The 17140-nt window shown below is 51.6% G+C and overlaps 1 protein-coding gene across 18 annotated transcripts in view; it reads left to right on the top strand.

The window, feature by feature from the left end:
* Positions 1-17140, top strand: part of ANKS1A (ankyrin repeat and sterile alpha motif domain containing 1A) — a 107018-nt gene that overhangs the window by 60318 nt on the left and 29560 nt on the right. For 17 of the 18 annotated variants that reach the window (XM_040535791.1, XM_040535789.1, XM_040535788.1 and 14 more), the window contains one exon: positions 8183-8249. In XM_040535791.1, coding sequence (XP_040391725.1) covers positions 8183-8249 — 67 coding nt within the window. Of the gene's footprint in view, positions 1-8182; positions 8250-15149; positions 17096-17140 lie in introns of those variants that run through there. The other variant, XM_040535803.1, reaches the window with a different exon arrangement.

Raw genomic sequence — 17140 nt, 5'->3', positions numbered from 1 at the left:
GTGAGTGCCTGACACACGCTGCCAGCAGTGCTGAGATATCCGGGAGCTGGGCTTTGTGTGCAGGCAGGATCGCCTCCTTTCAGCCAACTGCACAGCTTGGGGTTAATCTTAATTTCATTGTATTTCCGCTTTGCTGCAGTATTGGTACAAAGCAGAAGCATCGGGTGAGGGTGTTCAGTGCTTCCCCAGCATTGTCCATGAACCTAACGAATCCTGATGTTTTCTCCCATGTTTTTTGTAGCAAATCCATTAGGCTGTAGCGAGGCCGATCGCTTTGTAATTGGGGGTGTGTTTGTTGTACTCAGAGGGGTTTTTAAACTGTAGAAGCAGCCTGTCTGGTTTTTATAATCTTAAACCCAATATGCCCCATCCGTCAGGTGTAGAAGCTTAGAAATAATGAAGTCTTAACCCCTGACACTTGCTCGGAATTGCAGAAATTTAAAATACTGATAACCCTTAAACCCAACTTTGAGTAGCTTTCAAGAATAAAACACACTGCTGGTGCTGCTGTCTGATCTGCTGAGTTTTAGCCCTAGGTGAATTTGTACAATAGGTTACGAACCCCTTAATAATAAGGATTTATAATGGGAATCCTGATATATTCTTAATTATTCTTATGCTGTAGGGTGTCATTATAACGCACTAATACCGTACACGTGGTAGATAGCGGGCCATTTATTTCTGTGTGTTTTTATCTAATTATAGACCTTTATCTGAACAACTCCGTTGCTCTGTGTTCCTATTTCTTTGCCATTTGTGCAGGCATGCTGTAGCTTATCTTCCTCGTGACCAGGCTTCTGGGCTGGTGGCTTTAACCTGCCAATTTGGGAAGGAGCCCCAGAGGAAGTAGAAGGTCTTGACCCCACACAGGGTTTTCCCTTTTCATGTGCAGAGCTCAGAAAGAGTGGGGCAATGGTGTGTGTGGTACCAGAAATCACATCCCGGAAGGGAAGGGAAGGCCAGGGAGCACCAGGCAGAGTTTTTGAGGACAAACCCTGATGCACTGGGCACTTCTGTGATGGCACAGCGGGCGGTGCCCCTGTTTTGCCCAGGTAGGGATGCTGCTGTCACCTTCGGGTGAGCTGCTGAAAGCTCTTCAAGGAGGACAAAGTAATTTTCTGTAGTTATGTGTGTGTGTTATGTAGGTGTGCGTGTAAAGACATACCTCCAGCTACAAATCATGTTCTGTTTGGTGTAACACGTTCCCTGTTCGGGCGGCACCGGGGATCCTGCAGCAGCAGGAGAGGAAGGCGGTCTGTTCCGTCTCCTTCCCTCCGTACCTGTTTTAAACCTGATTTAACAAGCCTGAGGTTGTTACCACGATTTCAAGGGAAAGCACTTCATTGGAGCTCTTCTCCAGTGCCCCCGAGTTAACTCTAAACGCTGTGTTTTTTCCAGGGTGAAAGCATCAAAAGGGCTCTCCATTGTGTCCTGAGGCATAACTGGATTTTAACTGTGATATTTGGCTCCTGAAACACACGCTCCCTGCAAAGGAGTGTGAGGAAGGTGTTGGAAAGCGAGCGCTGCGTGGAGAGCTTGGCTGGCATCGCCTGCTTTGTCTTAGGCACGCTTCCAGCTAACGTCCCCAAACCTCCCCTTCGGCTTGGCCTTCCTAATCCTGACCTCAGGAAGCCTACAGACTTTAAACGTGGCTGTTTGTGGGGCTCGGAGCCTGGCGTGGAGCTTAGTTTGGGATGGAGGCGCGGGGTTTTCACCCGCGGAGCAGCACCTGGAGGCTCTGACCCCCCTCCGAGGGGATGGAGGGAGGGGGGGGCTCTGCTCGTGTGGGGCAGCAGAGCTGGGCTCTCGGCACTGTCTGCTTATCCAGATGCTGCCGTGCCTACACGTATTATTTTTTTCTTCTCCCAAGACAACCTTGACGTGTCCTTGGGAATCAGCGATGCTCTGTGCAGAGACCGAGCACACAACTCCTGCACTTATAGTGATGGTAAATCCCAGGGCTTTTCTGCTGGAGGTCTGGTTTTTTTTCCTAGCCCCTTCCAGAAAGCTCCACTGGCATAAAGATGCCCCCAAACCGGGGCGAGTGCCACCCTAACGGAGCGCTGCTCGATTTTGTGCTTTCTGAATGGAGCTTCCTTTCCCTGCATGCAAATGAGTGGATGCAGACAGCTCGTGCTGCGTGAAGCTGGCTTTGCTTTCGGTGATAAAAGACCCCGGGACTCGTTAATTGTCCTCTGTCTCTCAGTGGACTCGCTGGTTCCAAACTTCAGCGCTGGCTCCGTGAAGGAAAATACAGAGAGATTAGCATGGACCCCACGGCTTCGCATCCGTCAAGGGCAGGGGAGCGGAGATGAAGCGTGTCGGGGCTGGCTGTGGAGCCGTGCCTCCGGGGGCCGCGTGTGCCAGCCCTCACGCTGCCTCTCCTGGGAGAATAAGCCCCAAAAGCTCTCGGTGCCAGGCCTTTGGTATCATATGGGATGGGGCTGCGCACCTGCAGGAGCCTGTTCCCCTCCAGGGCTGCCCGACAGCCCCTGCAGGGTGCGTTCAGAAGGTTGGCGATATTTGGGGTTGGCGTTTTGGGGTCTTGCTCGCATCTGAAACCATCCCACGTCTGCCTCCAGTGCTATGGGGTGGGGAGTTGCCTTGCAGGACTTGTGTCAAAATGTCCCTCTGCCTTGCCGGGAGAACAAACCAGCATCCAGCTTGGCTCTTAGTGGGCTCCTACAAACAAATGCCTTTTTCCTCCATTAATCAGAACTCAGTTGCTCGGGATGGTTTGTTTGAAGATAAAGTTCTGTTTGGGAGTAAACTGCCAGTTGCTATGTTTTCATGGCTGCCTGCCTGCCTGCCTGAAGAGCTCACCACTTCCCCAGCCCCAGGATGACTCTGGGCCGCACCCAGCTCCTTTTTTTGGGGGTATTTTTATTTTTCAGCAAAACCTAGGCAAATGTGAAAATAGCTCGGTGCGCTTCGGTGCTGGTAACCACTCTGCAACTCCTTCCTCTGCACCCCTTGATTTGGGGCTTGCTGGAGGACCCTTTCATTTTTGCAGCCTTTCTCCCAAAGGATTTCAGCTTTGCAATATTTTTGCTGCCTTTTGTTGAAGGGTTTCTGCTCCCGGTCAAAATACCTTTATAGCATGGATCCAGCTGCACCTCTCTTGGAATAACAGATAAGATTGTATGAATTTAGGATGCAAAAGGATGCAGTGGTTTTATTTCTGTGGATGTTTAAGAATGGAGGAAGAAAAAACTATCCAACCTGTTCAGAGACGAATGTGTGGTGCTTCAGTGGAAAAAAGCAGGTTAAGCCAAAACAAATCGGAACTGAGTGTTCAGGCTCAAACTACGTCTGGGCTGCAGCGCTATATTTAAACACGGTATTTTTGTATTTTAATAATTAACCACTGGGAAAGAACAGCCTAAAAAAACGGTAGTATATGCTATTTTCAAGGTATCTTCTCTTCCATCCCCGTTCTAGTGCCACGGAGTGCAGCTGAGGACTGGTTGTGGAGGTCGGGGATGCTTTACAAGTCGACTTTGGATTTGTGTCCCTCCCCTGTTCTCATCTCTTTGCAAGCTCTTGCCACCTAGGACAAACCGATCGGCCTCAAGCTGGTGTTTGGGCTGGCAGGTGACCCGGGAGAGTGTTGTTTTTCGTGGAGGGTGATGGGGGGAAGCAGGACTTCCCTGTGTGCTAATTGTGGCGCGGTTCTGGCTGCTGCCGGCTGGAGCCCGTGTTTAGCAAAGGATGAGCGTGAAAGGTAATCCTTCGGGTGATTGTTTTATTGCCATTCAGTTTTACGTAGCACAAGGCAATCCCCTGCTTTTGAGGAAAAGCTCGTGGGTGTTTTGAGTGCCTCAGAAGCACCTGCAAGTCGTCACCGCCGCGCTTTGAGCGCGGAGCTGTCAGTGCTGGGGACCGAGCCCAGAAAGCAGCGCGGCCCTCTCCTCTCAGCGCGGGGCGGTGCGACCCAACCAAGTGAGCTTGGCCTGGCACCCAGCGGTAATCTGCGCTTTGAATCCAGCTATGGAAAAGACCTGCAAGCAAGGAAGGAAGCAAATTTGTCACGGCGTCAGACCGCGGCGACCTGCCCTGCTGCAGGGGAGTTCATCCAGGCTGCCCGCTCAGAGCAGGGCTCGGTCTGGATTCGCGTTGTCCTCTTGTCTGCGGCGTTCGGGCACCTGTTCCGTGTGTGCATGGGAGAGAATTGTCCTTGGGAAGCTCCTGGTTGCATAGGGAGGAAGCGGGAAGGTGGGGAGAGTCCTCCTGGCCTGCGCTGCCCTCCCTGGAGCCGGGGTGCTGCGGGCGCTCACTCCCTGTGGCAACACGCAGTGGGGCTGACCGTCCCCTAAAGTCAGCATAAAGCTTTCTCTTGTCCTTCCTGCGCTGTGGAAGAGGAGAATGGCAACTGGCAAGGGTGCAGGAGAGAATCCAAGGATGGAGCGTGGTGGCGGAGGGAGGAATGCTGGCTCTCCTGCTGTAAATCCTGGGAAATAAAGGGGATTTCTTGGAACGAGCAGCTGATGGAGGGAGCTTAGCTGCCTCGTGCCGAAGAGCACCCAGCGATAGCTCTGACCGACGAGGGGCTGCGAACACGGGTGTGAATCTGCCCCAGACGTGCTCTTTGCCTCCCCCAGCAGCGCCGGCAGCGGTCCCCGCATGTCTCCAGGGCTCGGCGGCAGCACAGCGTAAGAGACCTGCAAAGCGCTTTGCTTCTGTTGCTGGGAGACAGCCCGAGGGGGCCGGGGCTGCCTGAACAAATGCTCTTCTCCCTCCTCTCCTCCTTCCTCCCACCTATTTCTTCCCTCTTGGTGACTGGTAGGAGAGGCTTGGCTGGACCCGAGCGCTGCTTGCTCCAAATGATCCCCAGACCGAAGAACCTCCAGGGCTTCCAGAGCCACCGGAGTGAACGCCTTCCAGATAAAGATCCCAGACAGTAGGCACAAGAGTGGCTCCAGCCTGGAGTATTCATCTCGTAATGAAGTTAATTGACATAAATCTGCCCAGCTTAATGTCCTCAAACTCCTGGAGCTTGAACTGGATTGACCTTAAGACCCAAATTCGGCGGCGAGCCTTCGGGGTTGTGGCAGCATCCCAGAAATCCTTATCCCAGGAGTCCTGCTGCAGCTCAGGCTCGGTGCTTGCCTATAAAGAACAAATAAAGGCATCGTTACGAAAGCCATTGGTCTTATTTGGAGACGAGGTTTGTTTTGCACCACCCCCATATTTTCTTCCGGTATTGCCCGGCCGTTATGGACCGTGGCACATCAGGGCACCTTGAAGGCTTTGCTGGGGAGCATTTGCTGCTTTGTTGGAGCAAAAGCAAGGAAAGCAGGCGGTTCTTGCTGAAACGGTGGCTGGCAACAAATGTGCATTGAGAGACTCGGGCTACCTCTGGGTTTCAGTCCATAACCTTTGCAGAGAAACACGAGGCAGCTAACGATTTTCAGTTACCTGCTGCTGTCTGTCGAGCAGAAGCTGCTGCAGCCCTTGTGCTTCATTCAGGCTGCATCGCAAAGGGAAATGGCAAAGTTCTTTAAAGCTGAGGTCTTGGAGAGGAGCGGGGCTGGCGGAGTGAAGGTGACTGCCACAAATGCCTCCAAAGGATGAAAAGAGTTAAAAGGCTTAATTGTGGTAGGAGAAAAACTCTGCATCGCAGGGCAGACTTGAAATTCATTATTTCTTTTTTCCTCTTAACCAGTTCCAGTTTAGCTGACCCCACACTTCGGCTGTCGATACTGCAGAGTTGCTGATTTACGCAAGAGCCTTAGGTTAGCTGAAAAACAAGCGTGTGTTTTTTTTTTTCCTTGCAGTTCTCAAAGCTGTATTTCTGGGGCTTCCTTATTCAGCCACATTGAGTCTAAATAGCGAGATCAGATGACACGATGACTAGCCATGTAATTTTTATCAGAAGAAAGGGCTAGTGATGTGAGCAGTTGCAAAATGAACCACCCTGCCCGTGTTTGATTTTATGCTTGTCATTTAGGAGCTGCTTTTGTCCACGTGAGATGGGGGTATTTTTGCCTTGGCCTCATTCTTTTTAGTGCATCCTTTTAAACTTGAGCTTAAAATCCCCTTTCTTGTACAAACAGCTTGCAATTTTTGATGGAAGCTCTGAACGACTCGGCTTGTGTAAGTAAAAGCCTTCATGTTCCAGGCTCTCACATCAAATATCCGTTGTCATTTCTACCCTCCTATGAAATAAGGGATCTGATCGCTCATCCTGCTGCTCTGTTGGTGGCTGCGTTAACCCTTGTGCCAGCGTTTGATGGCACCTGCCCTTTGTCCAGGACCAGCACCCAGATGGAGAGCCCGGCGCTGCTCGGGCAGTTTTAGCAAAAGTCACGTTCAAGTTCTGGCTGTGTTCGGGGGCAGAAGACCAAAACCCACTTCTGCCCTGTGCTGACAGCAGGAGCCGCGCATCCAGCGACTTCAAAACCCTGCTTTTATCATTCTTGAGCGTGCCTCGCTTCCCTACGTGTTCGAATTATGATGTATTTTTTTTCAGGCTGGTCTTCAAAGCTCACAGTAAACTGGCATTAACTCTATTTCAGGCCCAGCAGCAGTGCTTGCCCTTGTGCTTTTCTAGGGGCAGAGTATCCACGTCCTTTAATGACTCTCGCATGGATGGCGTGAATGCCTTCTCCCCGGTGAAACCAAACGTTACAGCCAACTGCCTCTGCTGCCGGCGCATGAGAAGGGCTTCACTGGAGATCTGACTTGGCAGGAGTCTGAAAGCTCACATTTTTTCTTTCACCAAAAAAAACCCTAACCTTAATGGAGTTCAGCGTTGAGCTCCCATTGATTTTGACTGGAAGTCAGGCCCCCAGCTCCTCGCAGCGTTTCCAGGAGCTCTGCTCACCGGCCGGGCGCTTTGGGGAGTTTGTGCAGCTGCACCAAGCAAAGCAGCACGCCCGGGCTCCGGGCTTGTACAGGCAGCTGGGGGACGAGGTCCAGGAAAACTTGGACTTCCTCACCCAGCCTGTCCTTAAAAGACCAGGGAGAAAAAGCTGTGTAAGAGTTCATTTGCTGTTTTTTTTTTTTCACCCCTCCTCTGTTGCCAGCCCGTGCATCGGCTTTGCGTTCAGCAGCAGCCACTCTCAAGTGTCTCGCAGGAATGTTTTCTTGGCAGGTTTCTATTTGGGAATCTCACTGGGGGCTTTTTCTTTTATTTTTTTTTCCCTTTTTGGTTATATATTGAAGACTGGGGTAAGCAACCAGAGCTGAGCCTCTTCAGGGTCTTATTGCTGGCTGGAAAATAGCGGACTTTAATTGTATGGCACCTTAAACTATTGAAAATCCTAAATTGACTTACTGAGCTGTAATTTATCCGGTCTTCCATCTTAACGGAGTTAATCTAGCAATTGTCACCATCCCTTTTCCCTCTGCAGCACTACATGACAAAATCTCTGTTTACAACCTCTGCTCAACGATTGTTCTTCAAGTTTCTCTTGTTACTTAAGGAAATCTCTTTAGCTGTATAAAAGTTGCGAATTTAAGTTTGTTTTTTTTTTTGTCGTCGCAAAAGCGATCGTTTATAAACAGCTCCAAAGTGGACTTGAAAAGGCAAGAAAGAGTTTGTACCATTTCCTAATCGCGTGACGTTTGCCTTGACTGTGAACTGCTTAGCTCAGGGCATGGGACTGTCTTTAGCTCCCTCTCCTGGGCAGTTAAGGCATTTGCCCCCACGGTGCTTCTGCATCCTTGATTTATTTTCAAACTCTTTCTAAGCACCTCTGCTCTCAGCGATGTGCACACACGGGTTTGGGGAACGTGGTGCTTTTAAAACCAAACAAGAAGACCAGGACTGAGGTGAAGCCCAGCTCGCTCTGCATGCAGTGAAGGCGTTAGCGACCGGCGTCTCTCCGGCTTGCCTGCTGGTGAAGGAGGGGCTGCGTGTTCGTGCAGGGTGCTGAGTGGTTTGGGGATCCCTTCCTTCTCCCTAAGTTTGTTATGCGAGGGATGGGTTTCGTGGAGCTGATTATTTTCAGGCTGTTGGAGGGAAGGCTCGGCAGAGTCCCGGCCTCTCTGCATCCCTTCTGAGTCATCCACCCATGAGGAGACTTTTCCAGGCAAGGTGTTAAGGGCACCCTTTCTGGGTCAGAGGTACCTTAACGTCATTCCCTGGATCTGTCCTGTGGCAGTGAAATCCCGGGGCTCCCTTTACCTTTTCCTGCGGCTCTGTCAGTAATGCAGCACGTGCTTGTTTTATTTTCAGATTGAGAAAATCATGAGCTCCATCGGCGAAGGCATTGACTTCTCCCAGGAGCAGCAGAGGATCTCAGGTAGCGTAACCCAGCTCGTGTGCGTGCGTGTGTCTGTGTGTCGCTGCACGGAGCCCCCCCGGGGGCTGGCTCCTGCTTTAGCACCCAGAATGGGGAAAGGAAGGGTCTGGCACAGACGAGCAGATCTCTTTTTCCCAGTATAACATTCAACACCGCTACCAGCAAGCTGAATTCGATGCTCCCCTGGGTGGATTAATTTTTTATACCGTGGTTGTCCTTCCCACCTGGCTGGCTTTTGGGCTGGGTGAGGAGCATTACAGCTGGCACCCCCTGCCTGATGGGGAAGGGGGCCCCTGCTCACCTGCTCTTCGTTAATTCTTCCCAGTGTCTGCATGTGTGTGTACAGGGGGTCCTGTTTCTTGTTGGAAGTGGCTGTTTAAAATTTGGGGGCTTGGTGTTACTGCTTAGGGTACGATACGTTTTGAGGTGGCGTTTTTGCATCTTTGAATAACTCGAAACAAAGATTATTGATGAGAATCGTGGAGCTTTCATCGGTGGCTTCCAACACCTGCAGTGCCTGCTTACAACCCTTCCCTTGAGGTGAGAGGTGCTGGCTGGTGTGAGTGGTCTGGGACACCTCTTGTGCTCTCCTGCAGGAGTAAAATCCAGCTCCAGTGGCTGGCTCATCGCCCCCCTCCCACAGCCCAGTAACCAGGGTGCTCTGATACTTCACGCTTCACCACTGGGGTTTGCTGGGTGTGGAGGAGGAAGATGAAGATCAGGTTTTTCTGCACATGGGAAAAAAAATTATTTTGCAGCTTAGCTGAAAGGTGGTGGAAGGACTCAGTGTCCTAGGGATAGAAAGCTCTACTGATCTCTGAGCTCCTACAATTGCTGTTGTTCTTAACATAGCCTCTAAGAAAGTCAAACTGATTGCTTACGCTTCTCTCCTGCCTTTTAAAATACGTTTGTCTCAAGTTTTCTGTTCTTCTCTGGCGGATAACAACAAAACGTTCTGTAAGCAGTCAGTCTGAAACAGAGCTGCTGCGTGTTTGTCTTCCAGCTGGTCTCACAATCCCCACAACAATCTCTCTTTTGTTTCAAATGCATAATGCACCAGCAAGATGCTCTTTTCTCTGCCTCTTTTGGCTATGTAAGTGTGGATCTGTCCCTTCGGATACGAGCAGAACCTCCTCATAGCTCTCCACGCTCCCGTATTTTGTTCCTTAAATCCTTCTGGTCCTGGGAGGCTGGGATGGGGATTTTGTATTTAGATTTGAAAAATGTGTAGTCGCTCTGATACAAGATCTGCAGCAGCATTTAGGGTATTTCAGTGTCTCGGATCTGTGGTGTGGGTTGTTCATAGTGTCCCAAACCACCTCCCAGGTGGAGGAGTTGTCTTCCCTTTCTTCAGGATGTTCCTTCTCTGTTCAGGCCAAATGAAAAGGAAAGGAGCGTTTCATCTTCCAACACCCCACTATATCCAGGGGAGTTCACCGGTCCGGGCTGTGTGTTTGCTCCTGGGCATGGTTGGAGGTAAAGCTGCTCTGCCAGCCCGCTTGGGGCCGTTTTCCCTGGGTAAGACAGCGGCTGGTGGGGAAGTGCAGGCTTGGAGGTGATGTTGGTGTGCTCTGGGCAGGGCGAGGAGGCGTCCCTTGCCTTTGGGATGTCTCACTTGATGCTTCGGTCTCAAGCTTTTAGTGCCTCTTGGGTGGTTTTCTTCTCCTCCAGGTGGCTTTTAAATCCATAGCCCCGCTCTGTCAGCGGCGTGACGTGGCGTTTGGCCACGAGGTGCGGGTCTCCTGGCTTTTCAGCAGTGTCACCTGCTTAGGGGATGTTTCTGGGGGACCAGAGTGCTGGAGCAGAAAGCCTGTGTGGGGTGTGGAGTCTTGCCCAGGCCCTCCAGTGCTCGCCCTGCCTCCCGTGGAGGGCTGGGGAGAGGACGCGGGTGCTCCAGCCTGGGAGATTTGCTCCGGGGAAGGACTAAAATCAGCCCTTGCGAGGCCTGTCATCTGTACAGTTCCGTGGCACAATTTTGTGTGTTGGATTAGGAGATGAAAAAATAGCCTGACTGCAGTGTCCTGAATGGTCTTCTGGTCTTAAGTCAGCACAGAGGGAAGCAAAACCAGCCTTTAATTGGCATTAACCTGGCCTTTGGGGTCAGTTTCCAGCTCTGGCCAGGCTCCCCCTACCCCTATTTTGTCTCTGCAGCCCTATCATTGAGACAAGCCTTCTTTAATTCTTTACATCTGTGTGTTCTTGTGCACATTGTCTCAACTGGAGCTTATGGAGTGCCAGGTTTTAGTTCGGCTGCTGCAGGATGAGGTGCAAAGAGCTGCCTCTGCCACCCAGCCTCTCCCAAACAGGCCAGAGCAGCAGGAGCGCTGCAGAGATTTCTCCAGCAAAGCCCCTGTTTTTCTGCAACCCATAAATGGTGGCTTCCAGAATATTTTTAACATTTATAAATTTTTCACCTGTAAGACTCTGGATGCCCTATCATGGCTTCACATCAGATAAAACTCATCGCATTTTTCCCCTGTATGTTTTACCTGGGTGCTTCCATGACCTTGAAGTACGTAGTTTTGTTAATTGTGTTGCGATGATTTAGCTGTGCATTTTGTCTTTGCTTCTTCAAATTTCCATAAGACAAGGTGAAGGAGGAATCCCGGTGTCATTTAGTGCATTGATTTTCCTCAAACAACAGAGCAATGTCCTCCAGCCATGCTTGCAACTGTTATAACTCTTGTCTCCGCAATGCAGCATCAGAGCGGCGGGAGATGATCCTGGGTTACAACAGTTATGAAAATGAAAGCGTTTTAAGTAGAAGAGGCTGGGGTATGGGGAATAGAGCCGCCTGTGCTGAGTCTGTGTTCAGCATCCAGCCCAGAGCAGCAGTCGGATCCCAGTCTGTTAAAGTGCCTTCTGCTGCTGCTCCTACGGTGACCTAATTGCACGTCCTGGCTCTGCTCACAGGACCAGGCAAGATCCTTTTGCAGTTCTGCCAGCTTTCACAGAAAGTGTCCAAAACCTTTTTCTACACTTTTTTTGTTCCTTCTTTTGAGGAAAGTGCACGTGAAGGGGAGGTGAAGCTGAGAGAGGAAGGAGGCTTTGATATCAGCGCACGTGTCCCTAGAAGTGTCTCCATCCCCTGCACAGACCAGGGGAACAGCCTGCCTCTTCCCCAGCCGCCTGTCTCCACGCTTCTGCATTACCGAGCTGCTCGGGAGGCTTATTGAAATTCTTCTCTTCCCGAGATGCGGCTTCAGCTGGGAATCCAGCAGTTTGTTAACAAACCTGCCCTTTCTGCTGCTGCAGGCAGAGCTGCGGGTGCGTTGTCTCTGGATGGAGCCGAGTCCTGGCCTTCAAAGGAGGAGATAATTGCTTGGCTTTAATTGAGCCTCTGGAAACGGGGCTGTTTGTAGGGAGACACGGGGTACAGAGCTTGATTAAATGGATGCTGGTGAACCCTGCCGTCTGGGGACTGAAGGTGACTAAATATCACGTACTGCTCAAGGGTTTCAGAAAATCTAAATGTCTTGAAAATGGTATCGGAGGAAATGCTTTCTGGTGGCGAGAGCAGTTCGGCTGTGGCAGACCTGTCCTCTGGGCCACTGGCTTGGTGCCACCATCTGAACAGCCGGGAAGCATCCTGCCCCTCTGGGGACACAGTCTTCTCCCGATGTCCCTTGGGCCTCTCTGGGGGATCTTTGTCCCCCGTCACTCCTGGTGGGGCAGCAGCTGTTGCTGGGAGCAGGACCGGGGGTCGCCAGTTGCAGGTCGGCACGGGTGGCGCGGTGGCCGAGCCCTTTGGATGTGGTTAATCTGCCCTGCTCCTGAATTTCGGTGATGCTAGGCTTTTCCCAAGCACAGCTGTAGGTATCGATATTCACTAAACGAGGCTGCTTGCGACAGAGGTGCTTCCTCCCCTACTTGAATCGTGAATTCCCTCCTCTGCCTTTAATCAGGAGCCAGGACAAAAGCAGACCTCAGGAGCTTGTTTGTCTTTACTGCGGTGTGGTGGGGGACGCTGGAGGGCTGCCACCGCGAGGAATTCTGTCCTTTTAAATCCTTCACCTCCAAACTGCTCCGAGTGGGCAGCGTCTCCCGTTGATGAGATGCTAATACGCATCTGCGCACACGGCTCCTGCCTGCCATAATAAAGCGTATCTCGTATCCATTTGTCACTGGGGCTTTTGCTTTGGTGAGGAGGAACCCCCTGCCAGTTCCCACCGGGGGGTTAACCTGTGCCTGCCCTACACGCTGTGTACTGATTAGGGCTTGTGTTTCCTAGGGCCGAAGGGCTTTGCTGGGGGATGCAAAGCAGCGTGTGTTTTTTGGTCTAATCCAACGGCAGCCCTTTCGCATCCTGCTTTCTGACAGGCCCTCCCCTCCCCGAGCTGGGCTGTAGCTGTAGCAGCGCGTGTGATTGATCGCTATCATTAGGGGAGAGGTCTGACATGGAGGGGAGAGGAGGAGCTTTCACTTCTGCAAAAGCTGCTGTTGTGCAGGGAGTTTTCAGCAAAATGGACACCTGTCTCTGGAAGCAGGCAGAGCCTCGAGCAGCACGTTTTCCTGCTGCCTGTGCTGCCTTCCGCTTGGGGTGGGCTCCCTGACACAGACCAGCTGCTGTGCATGTTCCCAGCTTCTCTTTTTTTCTACTTATTTACAAACGTGGTCAGCTGGAACATGGAAAATGCTATGCCAGCCCCTCACTCAAGGACAAAGTGCCTCCTGGGCTGCGGGCACCCTGACACGTGGCTTTTAGCAGTTTGGCTTTTGCCGCTCAGGAATTTGGTAGGGCTATTTGAAGGGTTCAGATCACATCACAAACAGGGAACTTTCCAAACGTGCTCTCATCCCCAACTCTGGGTGGGCTTTGAGGGTATTGGGGCTCCCAACTCTAGTTTTGTGCCTGGGATTGCTCATTTGCCTGTAGAGGTTAAAGTCCTTGAGTGGCAGCTGCTGCGGAGCTCAGTATGTTTGGAATCCATATATACGGGGTGTTACTGCATACAACTGGCTTGGGTTTAGGGAGAGTGGGGACCCTTGGGGTCCTGTTGGAACAAGCCCAGGCCCCTCCTGTGCCCCAGATGTCCCTCACAGTTTTGGGCGAATAGCTGGGCTATTTTGGGGCCCTTGCAGTTCATAGAATCATAGAATATCCCGAGTTGGAAGGGACCCATAAGGATCATCAAGTCCAAGGTCTGCCCAAAAGTTTAGGCCGTGTGACTAAGTGCACAGTCCAGTCTCTTCTTAAATTCAGACAGGCTTGGCGCAGTGACTCCTTCCCTGGGGAGCCTGTTCCAGTGTGCGACCACCCTCTCGGTGAAGAACCTCTTCCTGATGTCCAGCCTGAACTTCCCCTGCCTCAGCTTAACGCCGTTCCTGCAGGTCCTGTCACTGGTGACAACGGAGAATAGGTCCCCTGCCTCTCCACTCCCCCTCGCGAGGAAGTTGTAGACTGCGATGGGGTCCCCCCTCAGCCTCCTCTTCTCCAGGCTGAACAGGCCCCGTGACCTCAGCCGCTGACACGGGGCAGCTTCTGGCCTCGTCTCACGGAGGCCTCCCCTGCAGCCCCCCACCAAAACCTTGCCATGTAAACCCAATGCACTTGGCCAACGGCGTCAGCCTCTGATTTCTTGGTAGAGCTCGTAAGGCAGTCTTTCGGATGGCTGTCTCTGACTGAATCCTGAGGGTGGGGTGGCAGAGGTGAGAAGAAAAGGGGTCTGTCACAGACCTGTGCTGGTGAGTGCTTTTGGGATGAGGAAGGATCGAGGAGCCCCATCTCCTAAAGGATACTGGATCCCACCTGGGCCTTGCCTTAGTGTTTTTTTTTTGGCTTGGGAATAGATGTTTGTATTCAGTCTATCTGTGCAGGCCTGTTTTGCTGTCACACATACATTTTTCTCCAGCAACCTACTTCTCATCAGTCCTCCCTTCCAGACGCGGGTCGGAGGGGCAGGGGAGCACAGCTCAGCCCCGCTGCCCTGCAGCTTCTCACCTCGCTGCTGGCTTGGAAAAAAACCTGTGCCTTGCTTGCTGCCTTACAGCGATTTGTCAGGTGGCGTTTCTCTCCCCAAAACTGAGGAGATGGATGGGCTGTGCTCGATAAATCAGGCTGATGCAGGCAGGAGGCATGCTGCGCTGGACAGCAAATGCATTTGGGGCTCGGTGAGTTAACTCTGCCGTTGACTTGAGATGTGAGAAACCTGCCTGGTGTTCTGCTGGGCTAAGAAGGAAGAAATTTGTTAGCAATCTGCATTTGGTTAATTGATTTTAGTTCCAGTAAAGTTAGGTGCTGGCTCTATTTCTTGCATCTGATGGCGTTAATGACTACATTCTCCTGGCCCATCCATCTTGCCTAATGCATTGCCTGAGCTTACAGCCCCCCCTCTGTGGGTTTAAGGACTTCCACCTGATGATCAGCCCCAGCTGTGGCAACAAATGCCTGATTTGCTGCTTTTGCATGCTTTCTTTGTGTACGGGCCATGCTTTCATCAACGCTTGCTTAGACATGCAGTTTTTTTCTTCCTGGGAAAGCTCAGTCGTGTGTCTTCAGGCCACGCCAGGTTGTGCTGAACTGCTCTCAGCTTCCAAGAGCAAACAGGGTGATGCTGGCTGTCAGGCGTGCCGTGCCTATTCCTTCCTCCAGACAGGCTCAATCATGGCATTAAGGGTCATTACTGTAACAGGGCCGAGGTGGCCCTGTCCCTTTTCTGTTTTCTTTGGGGTATGCTATGTTACCTGAAAAACCTTGCAGGAGGAACTGAATTGCTTGGCTCGCTTTTTCTGCAACTTTTAAATACTGTAATTGTTTCTAACTACGCTCTGTCAGCTGCCCCCCACCCTGAGACCTTTTAAAGGTAGGATTCCTAAAATTTGGAGCACAGGGAGAAGGATGGAGCTGACCTGGCTGAGAATTAGGAGTTTATTTAATCAGAAGTTGGGGTCCAGCTCTTGCTGGGCGGCACAGTGACTGGCATTCGTGCGCTCCTGTGTCATCCTCATAACATGCAAATATCTTGGACTTTTCTGTTTCAATCTGGGATGTTTCAGGCATCTATTTTCTTCTTTTTCTTTTTAATATTAACCCCTCCATTCCCCTCCAAATACCCCTGTTTGTTTTGCCTTGTTTCGAAGTGATTTTTAAACCAGAAAACCTGCACTTGGTGTCACTGAGGGTTTTCCCCTTTAAAAGCAGAAATACGTTTATGAGTGTACAAGAGGCTGAGTAGAGTAAATAATTTTTTTAAAGCAAATTCAGGAGCTCAGAGGAAGGAACTGCTGTGGTTTCATTCCCCCTGCCAATACCCCAACTGCTTCCAGAAATGCTGTAGTAGGCAGCAAGCAGTTTCCTCACCTCTCTCTCAACAAATTAATTCTGAGCCAGCCACAAATCACTTTGAACTGTCAAAGCAGACCTGTAACATCATTTTTTTTTTGAAAACCCGAGCTGTGTAGTCCATCACTGAGTAAATATTGAGAAGTCAGTAATTTCCACTAGAGAGTTATAAAGCTGCTGTCTCCCTCCCCTCTCCTGCAGCTTCTGCTGCGAAGGCTGCTCGCTGCTCGTGCAGCGGATGGAAGAGCTGGGAGGGGTAAGAGGATGAAGAGAAGGGAGGGACAGGCAATGCGAGAGCAGGAGACAGGACTGAGAGTGGAACGGCAAGCGTGGAGCTCGCTGCCTTCAGACAAAGCCCGCCGCTGCGGCTCGCTGCAAGGACGCGCGATTGCTGGGGAAGGGACGCGGCTGCCTGGCTGCTCGCAGACCGCGGAGGATCGACGGGAGGGAAGGATGGAGACCCCGGGCGAGCCGGAGCTTGTTGCATAAATTCCAGGTTTAGATGCTGCCCTTCTGCACAGGCTGCGTGAGGGGAGGGAGACGGAAACCTTTTGTGATCTCTGCGTTGCTCGCGCCGCAGCGTGCGCTAGAAAGACCGGCCGGCTCTCCCGAACTCGCCGAGCGCGGCTCGCCTGGCAGAGGAGCGCTCCCGAGGACCAGAGCAGCAGGATCCCTTTCCCCAAGAATTTCCAGACGAGACCGTGAGCTCTGCGGTGTGCAGCCATTGCAGTGGGTGGGGGTGGAAGGATGGCTTGGAAGGTGCCCAACAGCTTCAGGTGACCTGAAGGTTCAAAGAAAGCAAACTTGTTTTTCTCCTGATCATCTTTTTATTTGCGTATACCCTTGAAACACAGATGTGCTAAGCAGCCTGAAAATTTTAGCCTGTCTTGCATAGCAAATGCCCTGGTGAAAAGGAGATCTCTGAACTTTTCTTGTCATATCTCGAGCTCCTCTAGAGGAGAGGAACAAGTCCCTGGACTCCCTTCCCAGGGGTGAGGGAAGGAGAGCTTGTCTGCACAGCTTCTGTAGGGTGTTGGGAAGAATCTCATTTATCAGAGGCTGAGAGGAGGTGCCGGGGCATGTCTCTGACTCGAGCTGCTGCTGGAAGAGGAGAGGGTGCGCTTGCGTTTGGTCTCGTTTTGTTTTGACGTGCTTTGGAAGCAAGGAACTAAAATGCCTCGTTCTCCAGAGCTGCTGCCTGTTTGAGTCAGGGGCTGGGATGCAGCAGCTGCACTTAGCTGAAGAAAATGAAGGAAGGGCAAATACAAGCGTGCACCAAGCACCTGGCAGGACTGAATGCATTGTGTAAAACCCATTCTGATTCCTCTGTCTCTCTTGCTGTCAGCCAGTGCAGCGCTGTAGTTAGGCTCTCCGGTGCTGCCAGCCAGTGCGGTCGGAGCCGCGTGCTGCAATGCCCCGTGTCGGATAGGTGGTAACATGGCAGTGCCAGGACTCTCAGACTCGTGCTCAGGGTCGCTCGCCCCTCTGCTCCTCGTAACGCAGTAACGGAAAGAAAAAACCCTTACCATGGTTTGCCTCTTTCAGGACTGCTTGGGGAAAAAAAGTATAAGCCCTTCTTATCTTCTGCTGCAGTTTGTGTGCTTTCTTT

Source organism: Cygnus olor, chromosome 24, assembly GCF_009769625.2.
Source record: "Cygnus olor isolate bCygOlo1 chromosome 24, bCygOlo1.pri.v2, whole genome shotgun sequence".
Classification (NCBI taxonomy): domain Eukaryota; kingdom Metazoa; phylum Chordata; class Aves; order Anseriformes; family Anatidae; genus Cygnus; species Cygnus olor.
The sequence above is the reverse complement of the archived record's forward strand: the minus strand, read 5'-3'. Positions and strand labels throughout refer to the sequence as shown.